Source organism: Octopus sinensis, linkage group LG3 (genome assembly GCF_006345805.1).
Source record: "Octopus sinensis linkage group LG3, ASM634580v1, whole genome shotgun sequence".
NCBI classification, from domain to species: Eukaryota; Metazoa; Mollusca; class Cephalopoda; order Octopoda; family Octopodidae; genus Octopus; species Octopus sinensis.
The window spans coordinates 168,955,978-168,974,324 of NC_042999.1; the positions used below are offsets into that span (position 1 = coordinate 168,955,978).

Consider the following 18,347-nt stretch of genomic DNA (forward strand, 5'->3'; position numbering starts at 1 on the left):
CATTCAATGAATCTCCAAACATCTGATGCATCAATTTGCAAGTATCTGGGCCAACAAACATACCTCTAATATTTGCTTCACTTAATAAAGGAAAGATAACTCAAGTGGCTACCCCTCAGGGTCCAGTGACTTTACAAAATTTTTGTGAACTTTCCAAGTTTAATATGTAGTGATGGTAACAATTAGCTGAGGGGAAACTAGTCGTACATATTGACTGCTTTTATTCCCTGGTCTCCATTCATGATGGCCAATCCTACCAACTGTAGTGCAGATTTTGACCCTGGCTGTTCCACAGACACAAAAAGCAGCAAAACTCCACGTAGCACTTTCTATTTAAAAAAAACCCCATGATCTTTCCACTTGAAATCATCAAACCTGATTGAGTAAAGTAACATCTAGATAGTGTTGTATGACGACTCTTTTGCCTTCCTTGAATAACCCACTGGAATCCCTGGGTTGTCATTCCCTCAGGTAAAAGGATGACCCTTTCAGTTGGAAACGCTGCCATCAATGAATAACGAGTAAGCTGTTCTGACTTCACAGGAAATTCTCAAAGCCATCATCAAACCGGAAATGTTCTTGCAATAAACCAAACCCAGTTCATTATGTATGCCAAAAAGGTTAACAAATTTCTTCTCTCAGTGCCTGTACACTGTTGTTTTGGTTCCTTGGACTAAGACATCAAATTCTTTGGACATTGTTCCAGCCGGGTAAGTATCATCTTGGAAAGTCCCAACTTTTGAACAAATGATCCACTTGTTCTGTACATATTTTAGGGCATGAATGAGGACTTACAAAATCCTTGTCATCCATTTGGTCTTCACATCCAGAATCATCATCTGACTCATCCAATTGTTGAGTGTTTGGAACAAGAAGATATACTTGATATACTTTGCTGTTTTCTAATTGAATCCCTCAACATTAGTAATACAAAAGTAGTGACCAGTAGAATGGTTGCTTTGTTCTTGTTATGCCATTGGAATGGCAAATGGCATTTGCTTCAGCCTGCCACAGGACTACAGAGAAAGCTGATCACTGCAACCTTTGCTTACAATATGTGGAGCAAAAGATTTATCTTGGTCTTCAGGTTTCATTTTGAAGTAATCCTTGTATCTTGCTTGTATGAGTGGTGTGAGGTTTCTTCTACAGTTTTCGAATGCATATTCTCCACAGATGTAGCAAAAGTGATTTGGGTCATTACAACCATGCAAATTGAAATGGAGAAATAAAAAAAGCAGTCCACAGTGAACGGAGCAATTACCAATTTGATGCAACAAGTCACAATAACATCTAAAACATGCATTTAAATCAAAGTGTTTTAAAAATAGACATGACCTAATATGCATTATATCTACTTTTACAGCTCTCTCATTAAAGGTTATCACAAAAAGCACAATTAAAAGCATTCTTGAAAGACAAGTTGGAATACTTGATGTACTGCATATGCTACATTACATTTCTGTAAATTTAGTATACAGGGGTATCTTGTAGATCAAAATCTAAATGTGATAGAGCAAAACTAATTTCATATTCAGAAAGAGCACTCTAAAATTAGCTAAATATCACCCTCAACATCTATCTCTTGCTGAAGAAGCAACTTTTCATTCTATCATGCAGTGAAACCTTCAAGGTTGTGCCCCAGGATAGATACAGTCTAATGACTGGAACAAGTAAAAAATAAAAATGAAACAAAACATGAAATTAAAAAACGAAAACAAATAGTGAAAAAATGGTTTATATCATTTTTTGCCTTCAATCATTATCACATGGTAACCAAACTTAGTTTTTACAGGAGGATCTGTATAAACAGGAGAATTTACAGAACTAGGTGTGAGAGCAAAAGCTGCCTCCTGGAATGGTCCAACCATGCTTCCACGAGTCATCCAACCAAGGTCACCCTGGAATCAGAAAAAGAAGAAATCTATGAAACTCACAAAACATAGAATAATTGAACGGAGAGGGTGTTCAACTCAATCAACAAAACAAATTGTCCCTACTATAGAAATCAACTTTATACTTAGTCAAAAGAAATTAATACTATTTTATATACCTATGATAAATTTCATCAATTGCTCATTTTACAATAATAGTTTTATAGAAATCTCTGTTAACAGATAAGTAGCTTTAGCAACTTCAGCAATGAAAAAATTAGCGGTGTGAGCAGCATGCTTTTCCCAAAGGGATTGCAAACAGAAATGAAGTAAAACAGATACAACCTGGAATCACAATCATGTTTCAGACACAACTAAACTAAAGTGTACTTCCTACTCGACACAGCAGGTAAATAAAGCTGTATCAAACAAAAAATATCTTATGCCACCAGAATTCAGGCTTGTATAATATTTAAGAAGATAACTGGATGACTGAGACAGTTTCATTGTTCAGTCTTTCAAGTATAGGGTAAGAGAGATGTTTACAGAGAAATGAATGAAGTCCATACAGTAGCTGCCATAATATAAGGGTCAGTAAGGACAAGTGTATTGAAATATTTATTATAGAAGATTAACAAAACATTGAGACTAAATATTTTACACATATTTAGATATATCTAATATCTTTTGTGAGAATTTCAAGTGAATGGAATAAATATTTTGTAAGTTATGAGGAAATAAACAAATAATCTTCCAAACTGCAACAGCCAAAAGTTAACCCTTTCGTTACTGAATTTATTTTGAGGGGTTCTGTGTTTCTTTCAATTACATTAAATATAACAAAGAATTTCATGAAATAACTTAGTTATCATTCATCTAGTGTTAGGAACATAAATTATGACTAACGTTTGGTGGAAGATTTTAATTCAAAACTTATGAAAACAAGGCATTTGTACTACAGAGCCAAAGCCGGTTTCAGCCGGGTTGGTAACGAAAGGGTTAAGGGTCACTTAGAAAAACAATGAAAAATGAACAAGAACAAAAAAGAAACCTTTACTATTAATATTTTGTGAACATCCCTTTACTATCATTGACCTCCTGACATCTGTTACCACAGGACTGAATTCATTTCTTGCAAAATGATGGAGTAATATTGTTCCATTTCTTTTATTTCTTTCTTTTACTTGTTTCAGTCATTTGACTGTGGCCATGCTGGAACACTGCCTTTAGTCAAGCAAATTGACCCCAGGACTTATTCTTTGTAAGCCTAGTACTTATTCTATTGGTATCTTTTGCCAAATCTCTAAGTTACGGGGACATAAACACACCAGCATCAGTTGACAAGAAATGTTGGGGGGACAAACACACAAACATATATCTATATATATACACACACACACATATACGACAGGCTTCTTTCAGTTCCCGTCTACCAAATCCACTCACAAGGCTTTGGTCATCCCGAGGCTATAGTAGAAGACACTTGCCCAAGGTGTCACACAGTAGAACTGTACCTGGAACCATGTGGTTGGTAAGCAAGCTACTTAGCACACAGCCACTCCATTCATTTTTCAATAATTCCCAGAGATCATCTTGGTTCTTTGGATTTCTCCTTCATGTTCTATCTCCAATAATCTTCCAAACGTTTCCTATAGGGTTGAGATCAGGACTTTAAAGTAGCCAGTCCAAGTATCAATCCCTTCATCACTCAAAAAATCTTTGACTCTCTTTGCAGTGTGACAGGGAGATTTGTCCTGCATGATGATAGGAGGTTGAACTATTGAGTATCGGAGATGTAGAAGGGCATGCTGTCTAAGAATTTGCTTGTAGATTTCAGCATTGACAGTCCCTTGTAGGTGAATAAGTGAACCAGGAGCAACAGTAGAGATCACACCCCATACCATTACGCTGCCTCCTCCATATTTTTCTATCTTCTTCACACATGTACGAGGTAACCTTTTGCTACTTTTTCGTTGGACATACATTCCAGCATCAGAACCAATAACATTAAACTTCAATTCATTGCTAAAATGAACCTGCGACCACTGTTCTTCTGCCCAAACGACATGTTTGTGAGTGAAATGAAAACAGGTTCTTTGATTCTTGTTGGAAATCAGAGGTTTCGTTGCCGGTGCCCAAGCAAGCAACCCAGAACCTTGTAACCTTTGAGAAACTGTTTTGCGCGATACGTTGATATCAGAAGTGGAGCTAAACTCATGGGATATCTCAGCAGCACTCTTTGTTGCACAACCCTTCTAGACCTTACAGTAGTTGCTATCACAGAATCTGACTTGCCCTCTTGAAGACACACAATCCTTTGTTTTTTATCACAGGACACCAGTCGTCATTCACAAGCCGCCATGTTGACAGTTGAATGTTCCAATAATGTAAGATCATAAGAAGTAACTGTTAGCCCATTAACAGTCTTCTAAACAACATTTTTTCTAAGTAACCCTTAACTTTTGGCTGCTGCAATTTAGAAGACTGTTTATTTCCTTGTAACTTATGAAATATTAATTCCATTCATTCAAAATTTTCATGAAAGATAGATATTAGATACATCTAAATATGTGTAAAATATCTAGTCTCAATGCTTTGTTAATCTTCTATAATAAATATTTCAATACACTTGTTCTTACTCACCCTGATATCATGGCCACTACTGTATAACCAGCACAGTATATAAATGAACTGACTCAATAGTTCACTTGCCCTCATACACTAAATGAAGTTTAGTAGTTGTAATTACAAATTGGTTGTTAATTAGGATAAAAACAAACTTTCTATGGTACTAAAAAGGTCCCAGGAACAAAGTGTCTGATGTGGAATAATTTAGCACTGAATCATCATCATCGTTTAACGTCTGCTTTCCATGCTAGCATGGGTTGGACGGTTCAACTGGGGTCTGGGAAGCCCGAAGGCTGCACCAGGCCTTCCCAGACCCCAGTTGAACCTTCCAACCCATGCTAGCATGGAAAGCGGACGTTAATCAGCAATGCAAAATAAGCAGAGCCAAAACATTCCATACACTCTTCTCCATTACTCACCATTGGGCTACTGCCTTGGTAAAAGTTAAACTTTCAACAATACCTGGCAAGTAAACCTCCTAAAGAAATTTCCTAATTACGGATCTTACTCATCTCTCGGATTGGTACAAGATAATCCAAACAATATATTGGCTGTCATGATTACGTTAAGCCATGCGCACCCACACACAAGACCACCACAAAAAAAAATAGTCTCAGGGTGTGCACTATTGCTGCCAAGCCAAATATCTCACCAGTTCTACTGATAAATACCAGAGGCCTCTTACAAGGCAACTGCAAAAGCAAAATTGTGTACCTGGGGATCTTTCTGCATGCAATAAAGCCGTATGCATTGCATTTCCAAAAACACATCTTTCTACACACATTATCAATGCCAATATATGCTGTGTTCTATACAGACAAAAGAGAACTCACAGTGGAGCAGCGGTGTTCAACCATGAACCTTGTCACATTCAAATGCAAATGCACATTAAATCATCCACAAAATGACTCAAAACATGATGGTAAATTTGATGATAGCCTCAGATGCATAGAAGTGGTACTGACCAACCTGGTCCAATGCATCAATATACTCCACCTGGATAATATTAACCTCCTGAACATTAAATGGCCTGAAAGCTACATCATTTCTGGGATGATAGAGCCTGAACAAAAGCAAGAAGAATCATTACTTTGATTTTCTAATTTGCTGTTCGTGGAACCTGATACTTCAGCCAACAAGGGGAAGCAAAACCTGATATCTTGGACCACAGCAAAACTTGCCCACTAATTTGTCTATGCTAGACACCTTAACCCTTTCATTACCAAACCGCCCAAAGCCGCCCGAAAAAAATTTTGGTTTATGAAACCAAACCGCCCAAAGCCACCCGAATTTACCTATTCATATTTAAATGAGAATATCAGAGCAAATCTCTTCAGTACATTCGTGAAAACACGTATTATACTTCGTAAAGAGTTCAACTACAGTTTTGTACAATAATCGAAGTGTAATTTTAATTCCGTGAATTTGGGAGATTTTTTTCCGAAATTTGTTCCTATTGTGTTTTCAAAATTTGTAATTCTGACAAAAAATGGATACGAATTTCATTATATCAAGCAGCGAGTCAGAATTCGAAGGATTTTCTACTGAAGACCTTCATAAATCTAACTCTATGACTGAAAAAAAAAGCACATGGTATTGATAATGAATTTCATGTTTCATTTTCCGAAAGTGAAAACAGTGAATCTGAGATCTCCGATAGCGATAAAGAAAACGAATTGGCACCTGAATGGAGTGAAAATTTAAAAACTGTTTCTTTCGGTGATTTTTCTGCAGAAACTGGACCAAGCCACAGACTTTCCCAGAAGGGTAAAGCCTTAGGCTATTTCTATTTACTTTTTCGAATGAGCCTATTTGAAATCATTACGGAGGAAACGAACCGTTACGCTAAACGTAAACAAAACGAAAGAAAGGATAGTTTGTTATTTCCCACAACCTTAAATGAAATTAAGGCCTATTTTGACATAAATATATTATGGGTATCAGAAAGTTACCCAGAATAACAAATTCTATCGTAAAATTTTGTTGTATACCCAATTGAATATTAGCTAATATTTTCTATAGCGATGTTTGAACAAAATTTTAATAATTTATATTTTGTGGAATTTACCTGTATTACCTGCAAATAGAGTCACTTTGTGACAAAAATTATAGTATAGAATTTGTGAGAATATTTCATTAAATTTCTTCCAAAATCAGATTAATATATCGATAAATAAAAAAGTTATAGTTGTTTAATGAAACCAGACTAAATTTATGATTACGTTAGAAATTAATTGAAACACATAAGGGGTGTAATTTGGTCAGAAATATAGTAACGAAAGGGTTAAAACTCAGCCAGTTTATGTCAATAATGTAAGCATTATGAGATGCACAACAAAGGCCTCAAACCAGCTGAATAGGCAACCAAAGGATGGTGAAAGGTATATATATAAATAACTATATATAGAATATTTATATATATATATATATGTGATCGCTAGCTTCTGCACGCATTTTTTTCTCTTCTTGTTTCTCTCCGTGTTTCTTTTCTGTGTAGCTTTCTGTTGAAGAGCGTAGGCTCGAAACGTAAAAGACTTGTTTTATTTATATTCCTGAGCGGCATACTAATACAATTGTTTGTTTATGCTCCGACTGCCTTCGTCTTTTGTTTATTTTCATAAATATATATATATATATATATATATATATAATATATGAGAGAGAGAGAGAGAGAGAGAGAGAGCGTGTATATATATATATATATATATATATTGTGTATATATATATATATATAGTATATATTGTATACTCGTTTTTCAATTCACATTCATTCTTATCCCCATAAAACTTCGCTTCCTTAATTCTTCCCATCCTTAGTTCCATATCTCATCTCGCTCGCTCGCTCGTGGACTGTGCCACCTCATTACCATTTTTGTTTCTGTCCCCGTCCCTAAACTCGCTTCCGGTTGAAGCCATCTATTTAAAAACCCTCGATTTCATGTGGTTCCTTACATATTCATTCCTCTGCCAAACGATGTCTAAAAGCCAAGATTTTTTCTCTCATTTTTCTTTCGTCCCTTTGCACTTCATTCACCACGAATACCTAAAATGTGTTATTCACTAACAGCGAGTGTTTTTTTCATTGAAAATGTCCCCTCAAATATAATTTCAATTTTAGCCCAATTTTGTAATTCTGTTAAGATAATTATTTGCTTCTATTCGTTTCTCCTCCTTTTTCAATTCACATTCATTCTTTTCCCCATAAAACTTCGCTTCCTTAATTCTTCTCATTCCAAGTTCCATATTTCGTCTCGCTTGCTCGCAGTGTGCCCGCCCTTTCCCACCCCCACCCCCACCAATACCGGATGCCTCTATCTTCACACCATCTGCACTGGATATCCCTTCTCCCACCACCATTACATTTCTCTTTACTTGTTTCAGTCATTTGACTGCAGCCATGCTGGAGCACCGCCTTTAGTCGAGCAAATCGACCCCGGGACTTATTCTTTGTAAGCCCAGTACTTATTCTATCGGTCTCTTTTGCCGAACCGCTAAGTGACGGGGATGTAAACACACCAGCATCGGTTGTCAAGCAATGCTAGGGGGACAAATACAGAAACACAAACACACACATACATATATATATATATACATATATACGACGGGCTTCTTTCAGTTTCCGTCTACCAAATCCACTCACAAGGCATTGGTCGGCCCGGGGCTATAGCAGAAGACACTTGCCTAAGATGCCACGCAGTGGGACTGAACCCGCAACCATGTGGTTGGTTAGCAAGCTACTTACCACACAGCCACTCTTGCGCCTACCTGTGTCTATTCTTGCAACCACTTCTACTCCATATATTACCTGCACTTCTCTCTCTCCTAGGACGAATGCAGCCAGCGCAGCAGCTCATCAACCCACCCACTTAATACAGTTACCTTACGTTTCATTCTGTTTAGAAATCTGTCCCTACCCCTACCACTTCCCCCTCCTCACTGGTGCCATCTTAAGTTTCTTTCTGTCTAGAAATTTGTCATCACTCCTACCAGTCATACTTTCTCCCAACTCCCTCTCCTCACTGGTGCTGTCCCCTATATTACCTGCACTATCTCTTTCTCCCTCTCTCTCTACCTGTCCCCCCCTCTCTCCTCCTATGACAAGTGCAACCAGGTTCGGCGGTACTTCGTTTCATTTTTGTTGCCTAGAAATATGCCAACAACGACCCATTTCCTTGGCCCTGGGAAGTAAATGTAAAAGCTATTCAGCTGTCCTTGCATGCTTGTTCCTGTGTGTGTTTGCGCTTGTTTCCTCTCTCCCTGTCTGAACCTTTCCCCGCTGGTGGTACCCTCCATATACCTACAATACCCCCTCTACTTGGACAAACGTGACCAGCTTTCAGCTGACCCCCTCCCCCTGGAATATCCATATTTCTGCTACACCGCTAAAATTTACTTTATTCAATAACCATAATACTTATGCTTACAAAACTGCAAACACTGGCTCCTACACCCAGTAGGAGCGGCAATTTAACATGCTTGAAAACTTGAATGTTGCCAGGTTGGAAGAGAGATCAACGAAAAATGCCTAAAAAACGAACACAACAACCCTCTTCTTTTCAGGTGCTAAATAACATACCTCCTCCCCAAACCTCACCCACATTACCTTCCCAGTTTTCAGAGTTGGCACTCTCAATGTGGGCACACTGAAATGTTGGTCTAGTGAGATTGTAGAGATGCTTGAAAGGAGACGGGTTGATGTATGCTGCATACAAGAGATAAGCTGGAGAGGAGCTTCAGCTAGGGTCCTCACAGGCAAGGCACATAGGTATAAAGTCTTCTGGCAAGGTAACATGGATGCTGTAGGGGGTGTTGGCATACTCCTTGTGGAGAAATGGGTGGATAAGGTCACAGAGGTTGTCAGGGTATGTGATAGGGTGCTTAAGCTCAGGCTACAACAGCACAGCTACAATTATCTCCGCCTATGCCCCACATGCGGGGCTACCAAATGATCAGAAGGATCACTTTTATGATACCCTTCTGTAAGCTACCTCAAAGACGAGTGGCAATGACCTCATCTTTGTTGCTGGAGATTTTAATGGGCATGTTGGGTGGGAATCTGGTATCTTCACTGAGGTACACGATGGTCATGTGTGTAAAAAAATTAGAAAAAAAACACTTTTTATCAATTCAAAGTGAACAATTAAATTACACCATCTAATTTTTAATATATATATTATATTGTGTGAAATTTGATTTAGTACTTCTAAATTGAATTTTTTTTCCTTGTAAGTTTTGGATTTTATTCCCTCAAATATTAATTATATATATATATATATATACACACATACATACATATACACAGATATATATATTATTTATATTATTATTTTATTGAACATCACACATCCATTCCCAAGTAAGTTTATCTTAACCTTTTTGATGCAACTCTACTCTATACTCTTTCCCACCCCCATCCTTTACTAATACCCTTTTTCCCCTTCTCTGTTTTCTATCTGTGTCTCTTCCCCTCTTTCTCGTTGCTCTCACGTGACCATCGTCCAGTTTTCTTTTCCTCACGTGACCATCTGCCTTTTCCTCCAGGACGTTCTAAGGACTGGACATCTATCTCTCTCTTCTATCGTTTCTCTTTTCAAAGAAAGTATTTCTCCAGCATTCGCTATTTTACCCTCATTCTGGTCTAACTACTCTCCATGTTTGTTTTCATTCGTTTTCCTTCTATGTCTCCACTGTCCTGTCTTTGTTCCCAACTTTGACCTTCCATAAATCCCAAATTTTATTGTGGTATTTATAAGAGCAACTGTCTTTGAAGACTCATATTGTCATATGGGGAGTAGATAGACAGCTGACAACTGATGAAGGGTCGTTCTTTGTATTACTTGTTCTGTTTTTGATTTTTTCTCTTGTTATTTGCATATTTAACTCATTTGTTTTCATATTTCATGTTGTTTACTGTTTGTGACGTCCTGTACCTATATATGTCGGTGGCTCGTAAAAGCACCATCCGTTCGTGTTCATTGCCAGCCTCGGCTGGCCCCTGTGCCGGTGACATGTAAAAGCACCGTCTGTTCGTGGCCGTTTGCCAGCTCTGTCTGGGCCCGTGTCGGTGGCACGTAAAAGCACCATCCGTTCGTGGCCGTTTGCCAGCTCTGTCTGGCACCTGTGCAGGTGGCACGTAAAAAACACCCACTACACTCGCAGAGTGGTTGGCGTTAGGAAGGGCATCCAGCCGTAGAAACACACTGCCAGATTTGACTGGGCCTGACGAAGCCTTCCAGCTTCACAGACCCCAGTTGACCCGCCCAACCCATGCTAGCATGGAAAGCGGACGCTAAATGATGATGATGATGATGATGATGATGATTGTATATATATATATATATCTGCTGCTTAAAATAAAGTATATATATATATTATTATATATAATATATATATATATAAATATATGCATATATATATATTATATATATATAAAATATGCATATATATATATATATATATAAATATATGCATATATATATATGCATATATATATACTATATATATATATATGCATAGATATATGCATATATATATACATATATATAATATATGCATATATATACATATATATATATATGCATATATATATACATATATATATAATGCATATATATATGCATATGCTATATATATATGTATATGCATATATATATATATATATATATATATATATATATTATAATATATATATATATATCTATATATATATATATAACGGGAAGCTTTATGAAAATAGACAAAAGACGAAGGCAGGTGGAAAACAAACGAACAATTGTATTAGTATGGCGCTCAGGAAATATAAATAAAACAAGTCTTTAACGTTTCGAGCCTACGCTCTTCAACAAAGAAGATAACAGAGAGAAAAAAAACACAGAAAGAAGGAGAGAAAAAAATGCGTGCAGTAGCTAACGAATCAACATGGCGATCTGATTTCGGCCAGAGGTCAAAGATCAAACATGAGACGCGAGAGCGAAATAAGGGGAGATAATAGGGTTGATAATATGGTTGAAGGACCAGCTAATAGTGCGTAGGATTGATAATATGGTTGAAGGACCAGCTAATAGTGCGTAGGAGGGGTCTGGACGTGTGTATGTATAGGGTTGGTGTATGTATTAGTATGTATAAGGGTGTGTGTGTGTGTGTGTGTGTATGAGAGAGTATTAGTGCATAGGATTGGTGTGGACGTGCGTATGTATGGGGTTGGTGTATGTATTAGTATGTATTAGTACGTATTAGTATGTATAAGTGTGTGTGTGTGTGTGTATGAGAGAGTATAAGTGCGTATGAGGGGTCTGGACGTGTGTATGTATAGGGTTGGTGTATGTATTAGTATGTACTAGTATGTATTAGTACGTATTAGTATGTATTAGTTGGTGTATGTATTAGTATGGCACATCATATATGATGTGATGTGTGAAGTCGTGTGGTGTAGTGAGAAGAGGGGAGGGGGAGGGGGGGAGGGGGGGAAGGGGGGAGAAGGAAGGGGAGGAGGGGGAGGAAGGAGGAAAGGAAAGAGGGAGAGGGGAGAGAGGGAGTGAGGGAGCAGAGAGAGAAGGGGAAGAGGGAAGGAGAGAAAAGGGAAGAAGGGAAGGGGAGTAGGGGTGAAAGGATGAAGGACTGAAGAAGTGGGGGTCGGGGGGAAGGATAGGTGAGTAGGGGGGAGAGGGGGGTTAGATGAGGAGGGGGGGAGAGTTGAGACCAAATGGCGTATAAGAGCGAAGAGAGAAGATAATTCCTGTTCACGGCGCAAACGGGAATCCGGATGGCCTCTGTGTAAGGACAAACCGAACACATAGTAGGTGTTGCAAGGAGTGACCGGTGGAGCGGAAATGGCGTGAGACCGGTGTGTCGTTCGCAAGGTGGATGTCACGAAGGTGTTCCGCGAACCGGTCAGCCAAGCGGCGTCCCGTTTGTCCGATGTACAAGGAATTGCAGAGAGAGCAAGAGATGCAATAGATAATATTGCTGGAGGTGCAGGTGAAGGAGTGGATGATGGGATAGGGTCGATGGTGGGTGCTAGTGAGGCGGGTGGTGTTGGAGAGGTAAGGGCAAGTGCGGCAACGGCAACGTGGGCGGGAGCAGGGGAACGAGCCGGGTTGGGAGGTAGGGTCAGGGAAGGAGCTATGGACCAAAAGGTCTCGAAGGTGTGGGCTCGTTTGAAAGAGGGGAGGGGTCGGTTAGGGAAGAGGTGTGAAGTGGACGGGTCGGAATGGAGATGACGGAAAGCTCGAAGAATGGTGCGTTGGAGACGTAGGGTCGTGGGGTGGTAAGTGAGGGGAAAAGGGGAGGGGCGGGAGACTACAGGGCGGGTTCGGGGAGAGAGAGCAGATACACGGTCCACGGACCGTGCTCTGGCAAGGGCGGTGTGGATAGTGGTGAGGGGGTATCCACGTAGGGTGAAGTGGTGAGCCATATGTTGAGACTGAGTCTCAAAGTCATGGTCGTCACTACAGAGCCTACGTAGACGAGGAGGAATTGGGAATAGGGGATGGAAAGCTTGGTGTGTTCTGGGTGGGAGGAAGAGAAGTTGAGGTATGAGTGTGAGTCTGTGTGTTTGTAGTGAATGGAGGTGGTAATAGTGGAGTGAAGAATGCTAACCGAAATGTCGAGGAAGGAGACAGAGGTGTTGGAGATAGTGGAAGTGAAGTGGAGGGCTGGATGGAAAGATTGGACGAAAGAGAGGAAGGAATCTAGATGTTCGCGGGAGAGTGAGGTGGCACCAATAATGTCTTCGATGTAACGACCATATAGTTCAGGAGTGGGACCAGTGAAATTAGAGAATATTTGGGCCTCAACATAGCCAACGAACAGGTTCGCATAGTTGGGGCCCATTTGCGTTCCCATGGCCACTCCCGAGACCTGATGGTAGAACTCGCCCGCGAACGAGAAGCAGTTCAGAGTAAGGACAAGTTCGGCCAGACGAATGAGTGTGGAGGTGTCAGGTACAGGGTTAGAGCGGAGGTCAAGAAAGTGTCGAAGGGCCTGCAGTCCTTCGTGGTGAGGGATAACAGTATAGAGGCTTTGGATGTCCATAGTAAAAAGGATTTTGGAGGAGCCGGGAGGAAAGGAGAAAGAGTTGAAAAGCCGGAGAGCATGGTTGGTATCGTGGATGTGGGAGGGAAGAGATGCCACTAGGGGGGCAAGGACACGGTTGAGGTATTTAGAGATGAGCTCCGTGGGGCAGTTACAGGCGGAGACGATGGGGCAGCCAGGGTTGTTGGGTTTGTGGATTTTGGGGAGGAAGTAAATGGTGGGGGTACGTGGGGTTCGCACAATTAGGTTGGATGCGGTGCGGGGGAGACGGGAGAGCCAAGAGCTCAGCCGGGGAGATGTTGAGGCGGCGTTGGCGCCTGGAGAAGTTGAACCGCTCCAATGCACGCTGACAAGCGCCCACGAAAAGATCCACTGCTAGGATCTGGCCAGGGGCAGGCGTCCACGGGGATGGTCGGCGGCCCAGGCCAGTGAAGCAGTCCTCTTCGTTGGGTGTGGGTGGCGAGTCGTGGTAATGCGCACCCAACCGGACATGGCGCACAAGGCTGTGGACATCAACTCGCGTCTGGAATTCCTTACAGGATGGAGTGAGGGGGATGAAACGCAGACCCCTACAAAGGGACGGAGCGTTCAGCCGCAGAGAGGGGAAGATCGGGGGGAATGGTAACAACAGACGGAAGTGGAGAAGGGGTGGGTGGAATAGAAGTAGGAGGGGTATGCATGTATATATCTTCTTTATATTACTTAATTGAATGCCACACATCCATTTCCAAGTAAATTTATATGTGTATGCATGTATGTATCATTTATGTGTGTGTGTATTTGTCTGTTTCTCCCCTACCACCATTGCTTTACAACCGACGTTGGTGTGTTTGCATCCCTGTAACTTACCTATTCAGCAGATGAGACTGATAGAATAAGCATCAGGCTTACAGGGATAAGTCCAGGGGTCAATTTCTTTGACTAAAGGGTAGTGCGGCAGCATATCCACTGTCAAATAACTAAACGATTAATATAGTAAAAAACATTCTGTACCACTAAACCAAGAGAGTTCTCTGAACATGTACCATGTATTTTATGGCTAAATAATAATTCTATTCACATTTGCGTAACATATTTTGGTTGGATTATATAGTTATCAGTTTTACATTTCTTTCTATATTCTGTAACTGTTGCAATATATATATTTTTCTACTATAGGCAAAGTTCTGAAATTTTGTTGGGGAAGGGGGCCAGTTGATTAGATGGACCCAGTGCGCTACTGGTACTTAATTTATTGATTCTGAAAGGATGAAAGACAAAGTCTACCTCGGCAGAATTTGAACTCAGAATATAAAGACAAACAAAACACCATTAAGCATTTCACATGGCATGCTAATGATTCTGCTAATGATTCTGCTAATGATTCTGCTAATGATTCTGCTAATGATTCTGCTAATGATTCTGCTAATGATTCTGCTAATGATTCTGCTAATGATTCTGCTAATGATTCTGCTAATGATTCTGCTAATGATTCTGCTAATGATTCTGCTAATGATTCTGCTAATGATTCTGCTAATGATTCTGCTAATGATTCTGCTAATGATTCTGCTAATGTTTGCTAATGATTCTGCTAATGATTCTGCTAATGATTCTGCTAATGATTCTGCTAATGATTCTGCTAATGATTCTGCTAATGATTCTGCTAATGATTCTGCTAATGATTCTGCTAATGATTCTGCTAATGATTCTGCTAATGATTCTGCTAATGATTCTGCTAATGATTCTGCTAATGATTCTGCTAATGATTCTGCTAATGATTCTGCTAATGATTCTGCTAATGATTCTGCTAATGATTCTGCTAATGATTCTGCTAATGATTCTGCTAGCTCGCCGCCTTTAACTGTCACAATATAGAAACATTTCTCAAGGCACCAGCACACAATTTACAGATGCTCACATTTTTTATGTTTTCCGTGAATTTTTCACAGGTCCACCTAGTTAATATTATTATTACTAATACAATATTTATACACATGTACACATTAAACGATATATGGCACACACACACACACATATATATCCATGCATGTGTGTGTGTCTGTATATATTAAAAACTAGTGTTTTTTTTTATCCAGTCACTTAGTTGTTTAATAATTCCAAATCAATAAAATGATTACACTAGGGTCAATATGATGAACTAAACAATCTTTGAAGTTGGTGTCTTAGCATAGCTGCAGTACAGAGTCAAACCAGTAAAAGAATGTGATATACTGGATACAATCAACTAAAGAAAGATATCCTACTAAGCTTAATGAAAATAGAGAAATTATGTGAAGAGGAATTCTCTTGTAATACTAACCCCGTTCCGAGCTTTGTCTTCACTGTATTGGGTAGCTACTTCATTAAACTTCATGCCACTTTTTAATTTCTCAATGGCTTCTAAAGCCTTTGATTGTTTTTCACACAGAATATGTCGCACCTGAAATGACAAAAAGTAAAAACCCATAATTTTTTTTTTATATTTAGTGATATGATTTATATATTTAATTTTAATTAATGGCGAGGAATTTCACATCTTGGTAAAAGCGAATAGCCACCATTTGTAATAACAGTGGCCATGTATAAAATTGTCTTTTGAATACTAAAGTTGATATTTGAGCTGTATGAAATAATTGTTCGTATTACAACATTACAACAAAATATTTGGCAAAAACAGTTATTTTCACTAATTCAATAAGAATTCCTGAATATGTCTTTCCACAATGGAATATAACAATAACAGCAATACCAAAAACAAACAAAAATTCTTTTTGGCCACATTTCTTTGATGGCACTTCATAACAATAACTCAGACAGTAAGCATTATTTATTAATGTAATCTGGGGGGGGGGGATCAGCCTCTCCCATTAACCCTTTCCTTACAAACCTGCTCAAAAATGCTCAAGATTTTTTGGTTTACATTACCAACCTGCCCAGAAATGCCCAAGATAACCTCATATTTAAATGGGAATCTCAGCACAAATCTCATTAGTACATTAGTGAAATCATGTGATTTCACTACATAAGCAATTGAATTACAGTGTCTGACATTACTTGATGTGATATCTGAATTTTTTGAGATTTTTTTTCCGTATTTTTTCTACATTAATTTTCTGAAATTTTTTTACCATGTAAGAAAAAAGAACACAGTGTATACACACATTCACACTTATACATAGAGAAACAGGCAATATAAAACAAAATGAAAATATTATAAACATTTTGAGTATCCGCCCCCTCTCTCTCCATATGTGGTTTTGGCATATATGCACACACAAAACAGATGTCTGGTGAACTGTGTCTATATTGGTTGTAGAAGGGAGAAGGTAAAATGAAGTGACAGATACAGTTAACCAGACATCCAGGAGTGTGCATTTGTGCATATACACACACGTGATTGCATGTGTGTATATTTCAAACATGTGAAATTATTCCACATATTATTGTGTGTGTACATGTGTGTATATATATTATCAGTGGACGCGCAATGGCCCAGTGGTTAGGGCAGCGGACTCGCGGTCATAGGATCGCAGTTTCGATTCCCAGACCGGGCGTTGTGAGTGTTTATTGAGCGAAAACACCTAAAGCACCACGAGGCTCCGGCAGGGGATGGTGGTGATCCCTGCTGTACTCTTTCACTACAACTTTCTCTCACTCTTACTTCCTGTTTCTGTTGTACCTGTATTTCAAAGGGCCGGCCTTGTCACTCTCTGTGTCATGCTGAATATCCCCGAGAACTACGTTAAGGGTACACGTGTCTGTGGAGTGCTCAGCCACTTACACGTTAATTTCACGAGCAGGCTGTTCCGTTGATTCGGATCAACCGGAACCCTCATCGTCGTAACCGACGGAGTGCTTCCATATATATTATCTATCCAACAGACCATATGGGCTTCATTTCTTTCAACCCTTCACATATCCTCAGTAGTCACAGCCTATGTCTCACTGCCATGTAGCATAGCTGCCTTTCACTCTGAGGGAGAGGCCCTTCATTACTAACCAAGTAGTAGCTCTCTGAACTTCACCTCACCTATTCTGATTCTAGCAGCAATGCTTTCAGAACAACCTCCCCTGCAACTAAATTGGTTACTTAAGAAACAGAAACTCTCTCTCTCTTTTACTCTTTTACTTGTTTCAGTCATTTAACTGCGGCCATGCTGGAGCACCGCCTTTAGTCAAGCAACTCGACCCCGGGACTTATTCTTTTTGTAAGCCCAGTACTTATTCTATCGGTCTCTTTTTGCCGAACCGCTAAGTGACGGGTACGTAAACACACCAGCATCGGTTGTCAAGCAATGCTAGGGGGACAAGCACACACACATACATATATATATATACATATATACAACTGTCTACTATTTCTAAGGATTCCTCCCCACATTTGAGGGAGGCTATTTTTTGTACATTCCTGGTGCTTAATGTACATGCACATCTGCCATATGTAAAGACTACTTTTTCTGTTAGTCTTCCAGTGAAACTGCTGCATCTCTTATGTGTCCATAGCTTGTACTGAGTACTCTGTATGGAGCTTCTCACAACATCTTTTGTACATATGAAGCTGGGCCATCACCCTGAAGGGATCTGTAATTTGTCTGTTTTCCTATTTATCAAGACTTTGGTCTTTGCTAAATTAATTCTAAGATCCTTTAATTCCAGTCCATGCTTTCATACATGAAATATCTTCTCTAGTTCTAGCCGTTTGCCAGCTCTGTCTGGCATGTGCAGGTGGCACGTAAAAAACACCCACTACACTCGTGGAGGGTTGGCGTTAGGAAGGGCATCCAGCCATGTAGAAACACTGCCAGATCTGACTGGGCCTGACGAAGCCTTCCAGCT

At 39.6% G+C, this 18,347-nt stretch overlaps 1 protein-coding gene across 1 annotated transcript in view; it reads right to left on the minus strand.

Annotated features, from left to right (window-relative positions):
- Positions 1-1,717: 1,717 nt before the first annotated feature.
- The window catches only part of LOC115209766 (peptidyl-prolyl cis-trans isomerase NIMA-interacting 4), a 20,197-nt gene continuing 3,567 nt past the window's right edge, over positions 1,718-18,347 (minus strand). Inside the window, exons 2-3 of the mRNA XM_029778281.2 lie at positions 15,832-15,951; positions 1,718-1,898 (exon numbers count right to left, since the gene is read on the minus strand). Coding sequence (XP_029634141.1) covers positions 1,740-1,898; positions 15,832-15,951 — 279 coding nt within the window. The 3' untranslated portion in view covers positions 1,718-1,739. The remainder of the gene's footprint in view (positions 1,899-15,831; positions 15,952-18,347) is intronic.